The following is a 16,838-nucleotide window of genomic DNA, read 5'->3' as shown; positions in this document are numbered from 1 at the left end:
GGATAGTTCCCACAGGGTGCACTAACCCAGCTAAACTAAACTGTGTACTTTGCTCTGGTGTAGAGAGGTCACCGTGGAAAGCACTCGCTGCCAACTTACTTGACCTGGCAATGGTTCAGCTCTGTGACAGGTCTACCTCTGATTTAAACAAATTTGAGAAATATGTAAAGTTTTGGAAGCAGTTTTGCACTGATTTGATAAAAGAAACCACAAAACACTGCAGCGCAGGTGTTGAGAATGTTTGAAAGCTGATTGAGGGAAGCAGATGGCTTTAGTCAGTGGCATCCAGCCAAAAGAGCAGGTGCTGGTCATGTGACCGCTGGTTACCAGGGTAATCTGATTGCTCTTGGCGTGCAGATGAAAGGGAAGGGGCCCAGCGTTCAGCTGTAGTATTGTATAATTTGTGGCAGTTAGAGCGGAAATAAATGCTGGAAATGGAGCCTCATAGTGGGGGAGACTTCTGTCCATGTGTAGCGTAAACACTAGGACAGTTGGATGAGGAACTGTTGTATGGATTTTTTTTTTAATTTAAAAAATATTATTTTTTCTGTGGATCTTTTGGGGACTTCAAGTTTTTAGGACACTGCTTTTTTTTTTCTTTTCTTTTTTTTTAAATAAAAAGCACTCTAAACTTAACTGCCATTTACTATAATCTTGACTTGTAAGTTATTTCCTTTTGTGGCTGTTTACTATGCTAAAATGTTAAAACAAAACAAAACAAAAGCTCTGAGTACTTAAAAATAACTAGTTTAAATTTATCAAAGATTTTATTCATTACAAAAGTACATTTTGTATGATGGGTACTATATTACATTAACAAGTACTTTTAAAATATTTTATGTGACACATGCTTTACCTAAATAACAGTGTACTGATGTTTTGGCCTCTTTTCCTTTTGTAGTAGGTGAGACTGAAAAATGCTGTTTAATGCACTCTGTCTGCATACTTATTTGGGAATTTACAAACTTCAGTAAATAAACTTTTTAAAAGTTTAAAAATATTCTCAGTTTGTAAATTTTATCAGAATTTTAGGTTTTCTAGAAAGAATAAAATACAATCATTACTGAGATTGGATTATTTTAAATGTTGGATAACAAAAAATAATTGATATTAGAAAATCTTGGGGGCGGTTTGGAAATTGGAATGTAAGGTAACACTAGGTGTATGTTTTAAAAGAAAGTCAAAAAGTTCCTAAAGGTGCTGGTAAATGTTAATTAAAAATATTTTGTTTGAGTTTATTCATGACTTTTGAGTTATGTGATATTCAAATCAGATTAATATTTTATAGAAACATACTATGGAACATGCACTTTAATTATTGGGGTCGTTTTGCTATATTTTTGTATTTCAGAGACCTAGCTTTTTTTTAAAAAAGGCTATTGTGACTACCTCACAAGATTCCTAGCACCAAAATAAAGCTTATTTTTAATTAAGAGCACAGCATTAATTAAAATTATGTAGAAAAGGAAATTGCTATATATTTTGTTTTATTTTAAAGAGTTGTAAATTGGATAAAAATGGAGTTGGATGATATAAAAGAGGACACCTAATAGTACTTGTCAAAAAGAACTTAAATAGGAGTGTTTATTACTATCTGCAAGAGACACAGAAATGATCATTTTATTTTTCCTTGACAATTTTAAAAAACATATTCTGTATCTTCAATACTCCACAGCGAAGCTACCTCATATCTGAGTTTTCATTATGGCGTGGTGCAATGGCAGGGATTTTTGCATTGTCTATCAGTGGTTCTCAACCTTCCTAATGCCGTGCCCCTTTAATACAGTTCCTCATGTTGTGGTGACCCCCAATTTCATTGTTACAAATTGAACATAATTAAAGCATAGTGATTAATCACAAAAACAATATGTAATTATATATGTGTTTTCCGATGATCTTAGGTGACCCCTGTAAAAGGGTCGTTCGACCCCCAAAGGGGTCACGACCCACAGGTTGAGAACCGCTGGTCTAGGTGAACAAATGTACTCTGTGTGGTTTTTAGGGGTTCTTGCATGCCGTTTCTTTTTAATTAGGTTAGATATTTATTAAAGGTCATCAACGTGGGGGTTTGCCATAAAGAGCTTAATTGAGAGTACCATTGAACTACATGGCCAATACGCACTGATTCACCAATTGTCATTGATACTTTAGGGATATGAATGTGGGAAATATAGGGCATGGGGCATGTGGAAAACATCATTAAAAAGTGAACACTAAGTGATCCACTTTGAATTCTAGTAATAAGAAACCTGATTCAGAAGCAAGTGCTTTGAAGAAAAAGGTCAACAAGGGAAAAACAGAAGGTTCTGAAAATTCAGACTTAGACAAAACGCCCCCACCATCTCCTGAAGAAGAGGAGGACCCAGGTGTTCAGGTAATGCCATCATTCTGTCCCGGGCCTGGGTGACTTCGCGTGGGAAACTCTAGCCGCCTGTCAAGTACACGAGTCCTCCCCGCCTTTGTTATAGAGCTGCTTTAAAGATGGCTTTATTGTTGTCTGGAACATTATATCCGTAGTGAGGCGAGCTGGGGGCCAGTGTGAAATTAAACTCCTGACTTTTTGCTCTTGCCATCTTTGACTCTGGGATAAATAAAACCGAGAATCTTCACTTATTTCTGTCAATGCATCTTGATGTTTATGTGAATATTGGTGTTAACATAATGGATATGTTGGTTCATGTAAAGCTTCATTCACATTTCTGATTTTCCTGAAGTCTGGTTGCTTGTCAGTTCTCTTTGCCTAAAAAAAAAAAGAACAGCCAAGATATAATCTGTAGCTTGTCTTAAGGTTTCTGATATCCCATGGTGAGAGTTGAGATATATTCCTGTAATACTCCAGTTTCCATGAACATGTTAGTGACTTTTTGGATGGCGATGCCGCACCATGCTTCAGTGTTAGATTCTCCTGACTTTTAAAGAATTTCATAGGAATCAGCTGAAAAACTGGTCCTGAAATAGACATTAGGAATTCAGGTTCCTGTGTGTAAAGCACACAGCCGTCACTGTCACTGATTGGACTGTAAGGTGAGGGACCCTTACACATGATCGTTAAACATTATTTCCTTGTTATGTTCCCTGGAAGCGTGCCAGTGTGGTCCACTGGGATGGCTGGGAATGTAACCTCTGTGACTGACATCTAAGTTATCATGGAGCTGTTACCAAGGAGTCCCGCTAGACAAGGAAGCCAGCCCCTAGAAGCTTGCTTGATTTTTTTCTAATCGTCAGTGCACTAAGTACTTTCTGCCCACATCTCTGCCAATTCACTTAAAGGTTAGAAATAAAATATTTGCAGTATACAGCTCTGTTCTAAAGAATTTCCGATAGCTTTCTTTCTTTTTAGTAGAACTCCCCGATAATATCTGTAACTGCACAGAAGGGCCTAATCTAAGGCCTGAAAGGGAGAGAAGAGAGTGTGTGTGGATGAGTGTGTTTTGTTTTGGTTTAGTTTTATAACTAACATAGCGATACTTCTGGCAGTTGGTTTAATTTTGTAATTCACTTTGATTTTACATGGCAGTGACAAGTTATTGGGAAGGTAAGTAGATATCTTTTTTAATTGCTTAGGGAGTTTTAAACTAAAGTATTTTAATGATTTTGAATTTCATTTTTATGCTCAATGGTGTTTTTTCCCCCTGAATTGTGTTTGCTTAAACTAGGCCCTTTATTACAGTAGTATTTGGGCAATATTAAGAGGATTTATTTACCCAAATCAAGAAATTCTGTGTTGTTTTTTTTCACAAACACTGCTGCCGTTTTTCAGAAGTCTATTTGTTTTAATACAGTTTCAAATGGACTTCATGAAATACTAGTTTTGAGGTATTTTTTCTTCTGCATTTTAGTTATAGAAAAATGATAATCAATTCAAGTGAACATCAATGCATCCTTTCTGATTGGCTAAAGCTTATCTGTCGTGGGTTCAGTAGCCAATACAAGCAGCCACACGTAGCTCAGGTGCAGAAGGTAGGCCTTTCTTGGTGTCTTTGACACAGGAAGTGATGCTGACTGCTGTGTATTGTGTTTCTTCCTGTAGCACATGCCTAAAGGACTAAAGTTCTTGAGTTTTGTGATTGGTTTATTTAAACTTTAGCAAATGCCATATAATTTTAATGAACTCAAAATTGTATCAGAAAGTTACTGCAACAGTGAGATCATGGAAACACATTTAAATTTTCTCTTCAGTACACCTGTTTTAACTACAAATGGCTTTTCTAAAGCAATCCAACTTTGACAAGTTGACCTATGATTTTAGGGCCAATTCAGAAGCCTTGTGTTATGGTTTAAACGTAATTCGTACATTTCATTTTGACTCACAAAAATATTTCAAATAGTAATGTTAACAGACCATACTAAAGCACATTATATAATAAATAATTTTATTTTATATTGGGAAATTGTAAAAGGAACTTTTATGCCCAAAATAAATGAACTTAAGATCAATTATTATTTAGAAAGTGGAGAAGCCATAAAACACTTTAAAATTTCAGAAGATTGAGTTCTAATTGTATTTTGTTTGTTTTTTACTATTATTAAGTGACCTTGTATCCATTACTAAGCCCATCATTATTTCATAGGTTAATAACATAAGCTTGATATGAAGAGACACTTTCATTATAAAAGTTATACCGACCGATATATAAATGTCTATTTAAAAATAAAAAATTGCCCTGAGTTATTGTACTGGCACATTTATTTACTATCAGAGTGGTATTTAGTGTAAACCACAGACTTATTTATGGGTGTTTAGTTACTTATGCTGGAAGAATACTCTGACAGTGTGGCCCCAACCATGGAAACCTGATAAAACATCATAGAACATCATTAGTAATACATTACTCCTATTGTAATGACATAAAGATGAAAATATAGATTAATCCATTTCAATTTAGTTAAATTGATATATCAAATGGAATATAGACATTATGCTAAATATCACAAAATTAAAATATTATTCCTGATAATAGCCTTTTATATCTTAAACTGACAGTCTTCTTGAGAAGTGAGGGATGGTAATGTGGGCATGAGCAGGAGTTAGTCTAGGTCAACTTTGGGAAGAGAGAAAGGAAGCTATTCAAAGCATCTAGGGCTAGGCCTTATAGTAGCCTTATTGAACTCTGATTTTTCTTTGGAAAGGTGGGGGTAATTAATGATGACTTTAATTCTACTAATTGAATTTGGCATTACTATGTACCTTGCACTGTTCTAAATGCTTGAAATGAGTTCCCTTATGTGATCTTCATAGTCTACTCATGAAGTAGTGACTATCATTAACCCATTCTACAGACCAGGAAACTAAGGTCCACAGCATAACTCACCTAACTCCACCAAGTGAGAGTCTGGGCTCATTTAAACATGGGCACTTAGCTACAGAGCCTACCAGGTCAAATTGCACCCCCCCACCCCCACCCCCCGCCATTTCCCCCCCCCCCCCCCCCCCCCCCCCCCCCCGGATGTGAGTAAGGTTGGCAGATGGCAGAACCCCTGCTGGTTTCTGCCCCACTTTGACCTGGAATTGGTTGTTCTGGGCAGGGCTGACTAGGGAAGGTCAGAGGAGGAACTCCCTCTGGTCTAAGCCACTGGGAAGTCTGTTAATAAGATTTACTCCAAATACCTGTGTCAGAAAGGTGCTTTATATCTGTGGAAGGCTAAGAGTTCACAGTCCCAAACAGCGCATTTGATGGTCATAGCACATTGAGTTTGTATTTTGAGCTGCTCTCCCTTTTGAGAGCAGAGAGAGCAGGATCTTAATTAAAATCAGTCCTCTTTGAGCAAGAGGCTGGGTTTGTTGGTCTTGACATGAACCATAGGCACTGTGTTTGACCCCTTTGGGTCCACATAGTGGGTAATTTGCCTCGGCCTATCTGTCCAACTTTAAAATCCACAAGCCTCTTTAAAAGGTTTTATTTCATAATTTTTAGAAAAATGTTTGTGTGACCTCTCAATATTTTTATTTCTTCTATGTGCTTTGCAAACTCATTGTAATATTGCATTTATCAGAGATTTAAAATGTCATTTTAGCGTTGTCTTAGATTTTATCCCAATACATTGATGAAAAGGTTATTTTCTCTCCATTTTTAATTAACTGACAAAAGTAATTATTTTATCAGAAAGGTTAAACAATTATTCTGAACAAAATGTGCAAAACCATTTTCCTTCTGCCATTTACTTCCCTCCCCAGAATTAATAGTAATTAGCAATTTGCTATGTGTTTTTTCACATTTTTTGTTATTGCAAACATGCATATTATACATTCATTTTTTAGCAAATATTTATTGAGTCATAAAGTAAACAAGACATACAGTGTCTTCGAGGAGTTTACCTACAGGAGTGGGCAGAAGTAGGTTTATAGTATTGTGAGCATACAAAAACAGCTTATTCTTGTATTATTTATTAATTATAGTATTTGTCTTCTTATTATTGTTATTTTGTGTCCTTGCTTATGATTTATATATTTAGGTAATGATAGCTGATAATTTAAACCTACTTTTGCCCACCCTGGTATTGAAGATCCACACATACAAATACACACACATGGTTTTTTGTTATCTTAAATCGAATTATTTGCTACTGATTATGAGACTTGCTTTTCTTTTTATTTCACAATTTCTCTTGCAGATATTCTTAAGATATGTTATGTAGCTTACTCGAAGTGCAGTTGCTGGACCAGAGGGTGGGCATGTTTTAAATGTGCACAGATACTACAACACTGTTTTGCAAAGATATTTTGACCACTGTGGTGAGAGAGGACCCATTTTGCTAACAATCCTACTAATACTAGCTATTACCAATCTCTTACATTTTAATCAGTGTGGTAAAAATATTTTTTTAAATAAAATTACTTTTCATAGTCATTCATTATAGATTCTGATGTTCAGTCCTTTATCTCTTCAAAGGTTTCATACTGTTTCTTTTAGGACCAAGATTAAGATGCAAGCCTTCTATTTAAAGGTCCTCTTAAATATTATTGGTTCCTTGGATAAGAGTATACTAGTGTTTACCTATAACCTTACAATAGGAAAATAATGTAGATTATCTTCCAGTGCCTTCACTTTTATGGACTTTTTATTATGGGTAAAATTGTAAATGTACAAAAGTTGAGAGAAAAGTATAATGAACCCGTATATATCCATCACCAGCCTCAAACTTGCCTTCACTTTGAGCGGTACGCTGGCCTAATGGGGAATAAGATTGGTTGGGATCTCCATTTCCTAGTTGAAGGTCAGGTGGCTGTGGGAGTGGCAGAGCCGGAGCTGACCCAGGCGGCTGACTTCAGATCCCCTCACCCCCACCCTCTATTTCCATGATAACCATTGACACTGTGGTCTCTTAGGTGATTTACAGGGTTAAAGCTATTTTTTCTTTAAGATTAATTTTTTAAAATACCCACCTCACCATCCTGAGAAGTTGTAACGCGCATCAATGATGGATTTTAAACTCCCTTTGTTGGGTTTGTGTTTTAGAAGAGACGGTCCAGCAGGCAGGTGAAGAGGAAGCGCTACACTGAAGACTTGGAGTTCAAGATTTCTGATGAGGAGGCAGATGATGCAGATGCTGCTGGGAGAGACTCCCCCTCGAACACCTCGCAGTCAGAGCAGCAGGTTAGCGTCCAGATTTGTGTGGTTCTCGCTGCAGTTGGCGCGATGGACTGGGAATGTTGTAGCCGGAACCTGAAAAGTTTAGCAAAGCAATGGAGTTGAAGCTGGAGAGCATTCATCTAATGTTGGTTACCGTGCTATGGGACACGAGCTGTTTAGCAGCATCTTTTAAAAACGCCTTGTTCGCCAAATGTACTTTTATACAAGCCTGTGATGTGTGATTTGACACAATTTTGGAGAATGAATGGTCTGTGTTGAGGAAGAGTCGGAACTAGGATGCATGGAAGCTGAATTTACTTCTGAAAATTCAATGCTGTAGCTTCTGGGACTTTAATAAACCACTCAAGCTTGTCTCCTGCTGTTAGGCACCATAGGAGCCCCTTTATGAAATTAGTGCCTTGTAGTACCCAGCAGGGCATACTTTATTCTCTGTGCAATGTAAATGACATATAAAATAGTTTGTATAAAATATGGGTAGTAACTTAGGATTGAGTATGGTAAAGATCTTTTAAAAAATATATAGATTATATAATAATGCCCCTTTCTTACCATTATTGTTCTTTAGTTAACCACTGGCAACCCATTGTAAAACATATTAAATGGAGTTTTGTATTTTATTTGGTAATCTGTGCTATGTTAGATTGTTATGTAACGTTTCATGTGACCTCCATGGATAAAAGCCGCCTACAATAGTCACAGAATGATGAGTATATTTACCCCGTGGGTTTAGATGAAGAAAGTTGTGTTTTTGACGGCTCTCATGCAGAGATGGTTTTCTTCTGGCAGCTGGAGTTTCTGAATGCTCTCTGGCTTCAGGGATCCGTGCTAGACCACGTAATTAAACTATATAATCACGAAGCAATACACACGGATCTTCCTTTTGCCTTTGTGCAGAGTGAGATTTTTGTTCTTTTCAATCATATTTTTCCCTACTGCGACTTTGTACCCAGTGTTTTAAAGGGTAGGAATTTAAAGGGCATAGAGGTAGATGCTAAAAGGGAATGGTTTCTTGCTTTTACAGCTTATCATGAAATGTTTTCCATCTGGATGGATTCATTCTCCTTTCTTTTTCAGGAATCTGTTGATGCAGAAGGTCCATTGGTAGAAAAAATCATGAGTAGTCGTTCCGTGAAAAAACAGGTGAGCACCGTTTGCAGTGATCAAAAACGATGGTGTATGTGTGACCCTTAAATTATTTTTTGCTTTATAGTTTTCTTTAGAGATTTACTATTGGGAAATAAAACTTCAGGTGACAATGCTAATGCTGTCTGATGTATAGCCCAATATAAATCTTTGGGATATTCAGCCCCAAATTAAGATATATCAACCAACCAGTGCTTTATTACACCATTTAGAGTAGGCAAGAAACTCAAAAGTCTCAAACAAATGTATAGGACTTTCAGGGTTAAAGGCTGCCTTTTTCATAAATGTTATTCATAAAAATAGTAAATATGAATTGATCTCTCATTTCCCTTAAGAAGAAGGTTCCTTGCCCTTCCCTAGCTCCCCATCCCCCATGGAAGTTTATCATTTTAGGGAATAGGTGTTTTCTCATACAATTAAAATATTAATATCTTTTTCTCAGTGCAAAGGTGAAATACAGAGCTATTTTCAGTGTAATTTTTGAAGATCTCACTTATTCTTTAAAATTATTAAAAAATTCATGCTGATCTGCAAAGGTGAGCTCTAAGTACCTGTCATTAGTCTGATGACTTTGTCACTGAGGGACACGTACGTGGTGACAAAGAATTTCAGTAACACTGTTTTCTTTTACTATTGAGATTCCTGATTTCATCCCAACCATCTCTCTTCTTGCCCAGTTTGAGAAAATGCTTTCTGTAGTTCGAAGAATGGCATAGGCACCCAGGTGCATTTACATATTCCAGCATACAATTTTTGGTGCCTCTAGAAAGTGGTTTTCTTTAGATATAGGTGTCAGTCTTTCAGCTTGAGTCATTGTCAAATGCACAGGTCTTTCTTTTTATTTGCTTTCAAGGTGGGTAGAAACAACGTCATTGTTTTGAAATGTAAAATAAGTTGTTGAGTGTGTTTTTGAAGTAAAATATATACAAAGTGTAACTTCACATCCAGAGAACTAGGTAAAGGGAAGATTATGGGACTTAAAGGGAGATCCCAGGCTTATCAAATAGGAAACCTTTACTATTCAATACTATCTAGATCGGGGGTGGGGAACATCTGGCCTGCTGGCCATATGAGGCCTGAGAAATCACTCCGTCTGGCCCTGCCAAGGCATTAAGGGTGAGTTAATTAAATGTTTGACCACATATAGTAGGCTCATTTTTAAGTTGATAATTCTGTATGGCCCACGAATGATGTTATAAATATCCAAATGACCCTTGGCAGAAGAAAGTTTCCCCACCCCCGGTAGACTGAAAATGGCATGGCACCAGAAGTAAACTTCTCTTTACCTTATTGCAATACTGTTTGCTTTTTCTATTATTCAAATTAGAATTGAGTGTGGAGGGTATGGAGGGGTGTATGGAGTGGCTGTCTGGTGACTCTGAACATGAGGATTTCCTCTCTGATGAATTAAATCTCAACCAAATTTCCCACCTGTTCAAGCAGAAATGAGTACTGTTTAACTCATTAGAAAGGTTGTGTTCTTTTGGTCCTACTAATGACTCTAGAACTGTTAATTTGTGAATTGTGGATATATGGTAAAATTTAAATACTTGACATGCTTTAAAGAATAATCCCCTTCACTGAATTGAAGTGACTTGTTTGAGTAAATAGCTTCTGGTTTGGACGGGATATATTAATTTTCATTCATTTAGAAGTGCTTCAGCAGGCATACTCAGCAGGTTTGGGGGTTGAAATGATAATTAGCTCTATTATCCAGAGCTACTTAGATTATGCATTATGTAGGACATTGCTCTTTTACTTCTATTTTGCCCACTTGAGGGCTTTACTTATTTATTTTTTTACTTTAAAAAGATAGGTACCCACATTTTAGAAATAGGTATTACCATTTATACAGATGACCAGGTTTATCTTATCACAGGAATTTAAAATTACTATAATCTATATGAGGGTGGAGTGTTTGTTGAGAGTTTTAGGATGGAGAATATTAATGGCAACATTTCTCTGGAGGGGGAGATAGGCCTTGAGGTATGATTGAAGTAAGAGGAGTTGTGGAGCTCATCGAAGTGCTTATAGATTACCAGTATTTCATAAAGGACAACAAAAAAACCATTGGAAGGTTGTCCACATTAGCAGGTACTACCTTTTTAAACTGCTAATGTTCTCGAAATAGCTACGTTAGTTATCAGTTTTACTACATTGGAGGGAAGTATGGCACATAGAAACAAAAGGAAATTTGAGATTTTCCCGTGGATGCTAGCTGTGCCTGCTGGTCTGTTTCCTATTACCATGAATAATTGAAGAAGTAGCTCTGAGAAGGTAGGTGCCTTTATCTCCCCCTGGCAGCGCTATAGAAACTGGCCATGAGCTCTTAGAGCCGACCCTGCACAGTGCTGACACATAGTGGGGATGCAGTTGATGGTTTTCAGAGTTAGTCGATGTCATCACTGTAGCCTAAAGAATGATCTGTTACGATGGAGATTCACAGAGGTCCCCTATTTAACAGCATCTCCTTTTAAGTAGGGGCAGCTGAAGAGGCACTTATGTTTTTCTAAGCCCAAATGAATATGGGTGAGACCCAGTGCAAGGCATAGAGTTGACCCGTGTACTTGAATTGTGAGGTAGATTTAAGAATGGGCTTTTGGATGGCATAAGGTTAATTCTTTTGTTTTCCACGTTTAGTTATCATGTAGCCTTTTCTGCTTTGAGGAAAACTCAAATCCTTTTTGTATCAGAAGGTCTGAATTGTTTTAAAAGTTAACTCTGACTGTATTCCTTAAAATTCTTTATCTTTCTCTACACCATATATTTTCTTTTGAAGAGCTTATTTTAAATCCCAAGGTGTTTGTTTTAATCCTCATTAGCTAAACTCAGGAACAAAAAATAGAGTATAAGGAAGGCCGAAGTCTTCATCGCGTTTGTTCCTAAGTCCTTTTCTCCTTAAGTGAGCCTACGATATGGTATCTCTCATAGAGTATGTGGTGGGTTGGCCCAGAGGTAGAAAAGGTTCCTACCTTTGCTGTATTGATACTTTGAGGTACATTCTCATTCTTTTGTGCATTCAGAGAATTTTGTTCTTTTTTATACTCAAATGAAGGTTTGTTTCTGCAGAGTGACTGCCTAATTTACTAAGAAAATGCTTAGGAAAAGGCCATTCATTCTTTCAGGCTCTAAAGGGTCATCATTTGCTGGATGGTTGGTGTAGATTCCAGGTGATGGAGGAGTCGCTTCGTTGCCTGATCAAAGTTCATGTGAACAGTGAGGCAAGAATGGCTTAATATGTTTGGAATTAATTATCATATGAATAATAGGAATTTCAATAGATTTGTTTTGGAGTCTAATGAAAAACATATACTCATTTCTCAAATTATTCTGTTGAACACATAAAATTACTTTAGAGGCCTGTCAAATTTAATGGTAGCCATCCAAGGAATAAAGTTGAGTAAAATTTTTGTGTGTGCAGAAATAGTGTCTTGACTCAGTTTTTTATTATATATGCCTGCTATGAAATGACTTCTGAAAATTAAGGCATTGGGGGTAGTAGGGGTTGGAGCTGTTTTCAACTATCACCAGAGGGTGGTCAAACTGACCACCATTTAGAATAATTAAAATAATGCTCCTGAGGGCTTATGAATTTTCACTCTGGTTAATTGTTTTGCTATTAGTAATGTAGAAGCAATCAGCATGATAATATTTATGTGAAATAAATGTTACAAAAACAGTTCTATCTATAGTTCTAGGGGCAAGGAGGTGATTCAGTGTGTGGTCAGTCAGAGCACAGGCTTATAATTTGGGACATCCGAAAGCAATGGGCCCTGGGATAAGTCCACACCAGCTCCAGGTGCTACTGAATGGGGCCTCAGAACCTAATCGCTTCCTCTGAGACAGCTCTAGACCTCTTGTTCAGCATCTCCACAGCAGGTTCCCAGAGGAAAAGCTGATCACGACGAGAAAATGGGTATTAAGCGGAGTCAGGGACAGCTGATGGTTGTAAGAGTCAGAGCTTTCTGGGAACAGAATAGAGACAGAATGAAAACCATCTCTATTGTCCAAGAGCTGATCCTGTGTGCTTTGGTGCCCACTTTGCAGTGATGGGGTGGTGAGACCGCTTAGAGTGAGATGGAAAGGACGGCACTGCAGGAAAGATTGGGAAAAGGGGAAACATTGAAGTGAAAGAGACACATTGATTGGTTGCCTCCTGCACACAGGCACAGGATTGAGCCTGCAACCGAGGTCCAGGCCCTTGACTGGAATCAAACTTATGACCCTTCAGTCCATTGGTCAATGCTCCAACTACTAAGCCAAGCCAGCTAGGGCAGTAGATCAGACATTTTAATTCCATTTTAGGTTTCAGTTTCATGGTATGCTATGAGAAGCATCAGAAGGTATAGGCTCACCTTGGTTTTTTATTTTCTCTGGTTATCTGCTATCTTATCTTTGCCTTTCTACTAGAATCTCCAGTTCTGTGCAAAGATAACATAACCTTGAAGTCACTGCTAGAAAAAAGTAAGATGGGTCCTAGATGCATTGTCACTAGAATTGGCTACATTTATCTCTAAATTAACTCCAGGTTTATGTTGCTGGCTTTTGAAGACATGCAGCAGGCATTTCATTTTGGACAACTAAAAGTCTGAAACATCGACGGTGTTCTGAATACTTTGGTTTAAGGAGCTGTTTTATGGTTGTGACCGTTTTTTAGATCTGTTATGGCAGAACCCGATTTTAATGGGTTTGGACCACCCTCATGAATACTGTCTTCTTGGTGACCTTGAGGCAGGTGGAAGAACTGTTTCAAATTTAGGTTTAACTGGTACATGTGAGGGTTTTGAAGAAAAGTTTAAGTTCACAATCTTGGCGATAGTTTGAAGATTAGGGATTGAGGGAGACTGTAGGCTCTCTCGTGTTCCTACTTGCCTTCACTTTTTTTTGCAGTATTTCTGAGACAGCTTAGCTCAGTGTGACCCTCAAGGCAGGTTTGGGTGCTCTTGTAAGAGTGTACAACCAATTCCTAAACATCTGTAAGTAGTGTTTATATCTGTATCCCCGATTTATCTGATCAAATGTTCCAGAAGAAAATTACACATTATGACTTGTTCAATAGCCTAAAACCAAAAGGAAAAAATCTCTTGAAAGGCATGCTGAACATGTCATACGAGTGGTATCTTCTTCATCCACTGTGGTCGGTAGGATCAAGGGACATGGTACTGATAAAGTGACCAGGGAAGTCTTGATTTGGCTGGCGTGCATCACAATGCTAACCTTACCTCAGTGTAGTATTTGGAGTGTTAATTTTATTTGGCCGCGATGCATGTGAGACATCTTGTCTGAGAGATTTTAATTGTACCAGTGAGTAAAACTAAAACTGTGAATACTGATGCACTGAAATTACAGCATACGCACAAGGTTTAGTTTTATACGGTTTCTTGTTTAGAGTTATTAACTATATGGAGGAATAAATGTCTTTTAAATATTTTAAAACATTACAAAACCCACAATGTAAAGTTGCCACGAGGCAGCCAAGAATAATACATATGGCATTCAGGAGAGCAGTTGCTAATTGGCTGCTGCCTGAGAAAATGGTACACTTGGCGTCTACTTAACACTGTGGGTTTGGCAGGAAGCCAGATTTGGGGTCAGGTTGTTGTGAATGAAGCTGCATGTGGTTAGGGAGGAGTTAAAATGATTCATGTCTTAGAAGCCTTAGCACGTCGAGCAACGTGCAAGGGCCTAAGTGTGTTGGTCTACAACCCCCGGCCGCCCACCAGCTCACAACGTGCTCGTTGCTACCAGGACGGCCTGTGCTGCCTCTGTCATTCCCATTTCATGTGCGGATGGGAGTAACCCTTTCCTTTTGGAATATTCCAGTAGATGGTTTTAAGTATGTGCCTGAAATTTTCTTTTGTTGCAGAAGGAATCTGGAGAGGAGGTAGAAGTTGAGGAATTCTATGTGAAATACAAAAACTTGTAAGTAGATTGTGATTTTTTTTTTTTTTTTGAATTGGGGAATATATTTTTTGAAGTACTAAAAAATGCTTTAAAAATATTGGGAAAATAAAAAATGGGAATTTGGAAACTGTGGTGTGATTTATTTAGAACTTTGAAGACCATTGCCTAATACCTTTTGATATTTCATGAATTTAATTTTCTGGAAAAGGTGTAATGGGTGTAAAGGTGGACTAACTCTCATGCATAACCATGAAGTTCTTTTTAGAGGGGTAAAAACTCCTACAGTAAGAGAAAGTGAGTAGCAATACGACTCGCCTATCCTCTGAGGAGGAGTTTCACTCTGTGGGGCTCCCCTTCCTCCCCTCTCTGTGTGTGGGATGCTGGGCACTTGAGGCAAAAAGTCCACCGTCAGGCCCAAGCCCTAGAAAACCGTGACATCACTCACATGTCGAAATGCAGTGAGCTATGTCTACCTGTTTTTATTTCTAATTTTTGTTCGGTGAAGTTGAATTGCATAACTCTTAAAAAACTGAATTGAAAACACAGTGTGTTGTTCTGCATTGTAGATGTAGGCAGTTTACTAGGACTGAACACACATTTTGGCGAGACAGCATCGTTTTAAGGATCAGTAGTCATCTTGCTGAAGAAGACTAAGGACGTTTTCTAACCTAAGTAACAGTCACAGGGCAAGGACGAGAATACTCACTGATAACATAAACATTAAATTTTTTTTAAACGTTCTAGGAGAAGGAACTCAAATACCATATTAATAAATTCCAGGGTTTAAAGACAGGCTTTTGGAGTTACTGTCCGCACAGCCTAAGAAAACTTACCCTACCCTCGATAATAAAAGTATCAGCCTCGTGCTTTTTATCCTTCTGCAGTGTTGCACTTGGCATTGTGTTAATGAACCGGTGCACTTCTGAAGTTCTGTGAGCAAAACCTTTTACCTAGTAAGAAGATGAGGAAGCCTCTTACCAGTGTACAGTGAGAGTACAAGGAAATGCGGAGCCTGGCAATAAAAAACGTTCAGTAAACATTCGATGTCGTCATCATTTGCTACTCAGAGCACAATGAATTTACACAGTTGGAAATTATGAGTATGACATGATTTTATATAGTCGTATAAAGAGTGTGGTAAGGGTAGGTAAGGAAGAGATAACAAAGTAAGCCAGAGAGAGTGAGTTCTTGGTACACTTACCAAATTAAAGTTAGAGCAAAGGTGCTTAAGTAATGATTCCATAAAAGGCACCGGCAGGTAGGCATCCACTAAATCAGGGTGGGGCAGTGGGACCTGGGGTGCTGGTCATAGAAACATCTCACCTGGCTGGCACAGCCCCAGAGGAGCTCATGGTGCTACGGACCAGGGACTGCTGCCAGGCCGGGGGACCAGCCGTCCTTCGTCAGTCAGATGAGAGGACGCAAAGGTTCTAAAACAACAGCTTTCCTAGCTGACATTATTGGGATCTAAAGGAAATTAAACTGTCCATAAAATGAACAGTTTCTGTTAACCTTTTTTTTTTGGACATAATTTCAGTTTTACAGGAATAATGCAAAAATGGTACAAAGAATTTGTTTTTCTTTGTGTAATTAAAAAGTGCCTTGTAGAAAGATACTTTGAAATAAATGTGATAATGGCTGCTAAGTGGTGATTTAGTGATTTCATCACTCCTAAATTTATTGGTTGGGTTTCAACTATAAGGAAGAGCTTTAACCTTTTTACCCATTTGCTTATTTATAGCCGTGCAGACTTGTGGCGTTTTACTTGACTCCATGGGTCATAATTCTTTATTATCATTTACTTTGCTCGCAGTATCCCAGATTTGACCATTGGGAGCCCCTTCAATCTGGCCCCTCTCTCCTTTTGCCTTGGCCCGTCTTCTCTGAGCTCTTCCTTACTTTTCTGACACAGGGCGATGCTCCAGACTCCTCTGGCAGTTTTCTTAGATGTGCTCATGGCTGCTGGGGAGTCATGCTCGGCCCTCTCAGTGGACAGGGCTAAGAGGGGGGTGCTTATTTCGGTGTGTGCACTTATGTGCATGGACATGTGTATGTCTCTGTGACATATATACACACGTCACACACATATATGTTAATTACATAAACACACACCTCTTCCTACCAACCTAACAGCAGTAAAAAACAGTGCCTTTTTATTGATAACTTCCAAATTTATTTCAACACCACAGGGTTTATTCT

General features: G+C 38.0%; 1 protein-coding gene across 2 annotated transcripts in view; it reads left to right on the top strand.

The window, feature by feature from the left end:
• CHD7 (chromodomain helicase DNA binding protein 7) overlaps nt 1-16,838 on the top strand; it is a 179,682-nt gene that overhangs the window by 113,306 nt on the left and 49,538 nt on the right. For both annotated transcript variants that reach the window (XM_070392228.1, XM_070392227.1), the window contains exons 4-7: nt 2,239-2,374; nt 7,458-7,595; nt 8,667-8,732; nt 14,602-14,657. In XM_070392228.1, the coding sequence (XP_070248329.1) occupies nt 2,239-2,374; nt 7,458-7,595; nt 8,667-8,732; nt 14,602-14,657 (396 nt within the window). The remainder of the gene's footprint in view (nt 1-2,238; nt 2,375-7,457; nt 7,596-8,666; nt 8,733-14,601; nt 14,658-16,838) is intronic.

Source organism: Myotis yumanensis, unplaced genomic scaffold (genome assembly GCF_028538775.1).
Source record: "Myotis yumanensis isolate MYYU_CA2020_CCGP unplaced genomic scaffold, mMyoYum1.0.hap1 SCAF_15, whole genome shotgun sequence".
NCBI classification, from domain to species: domain Eukaryota; kingdom Metazoa; phylum Chordata; class Mammalia; order Chiroptera; family Vespertilionidae; genus Myotis; species Myotis yumanensis.
The sequence above is the reverse complement of the archived record's forward strand: the minus strand, read 5'-3'. Positions and strand labels throughout refer to the sequence as shown.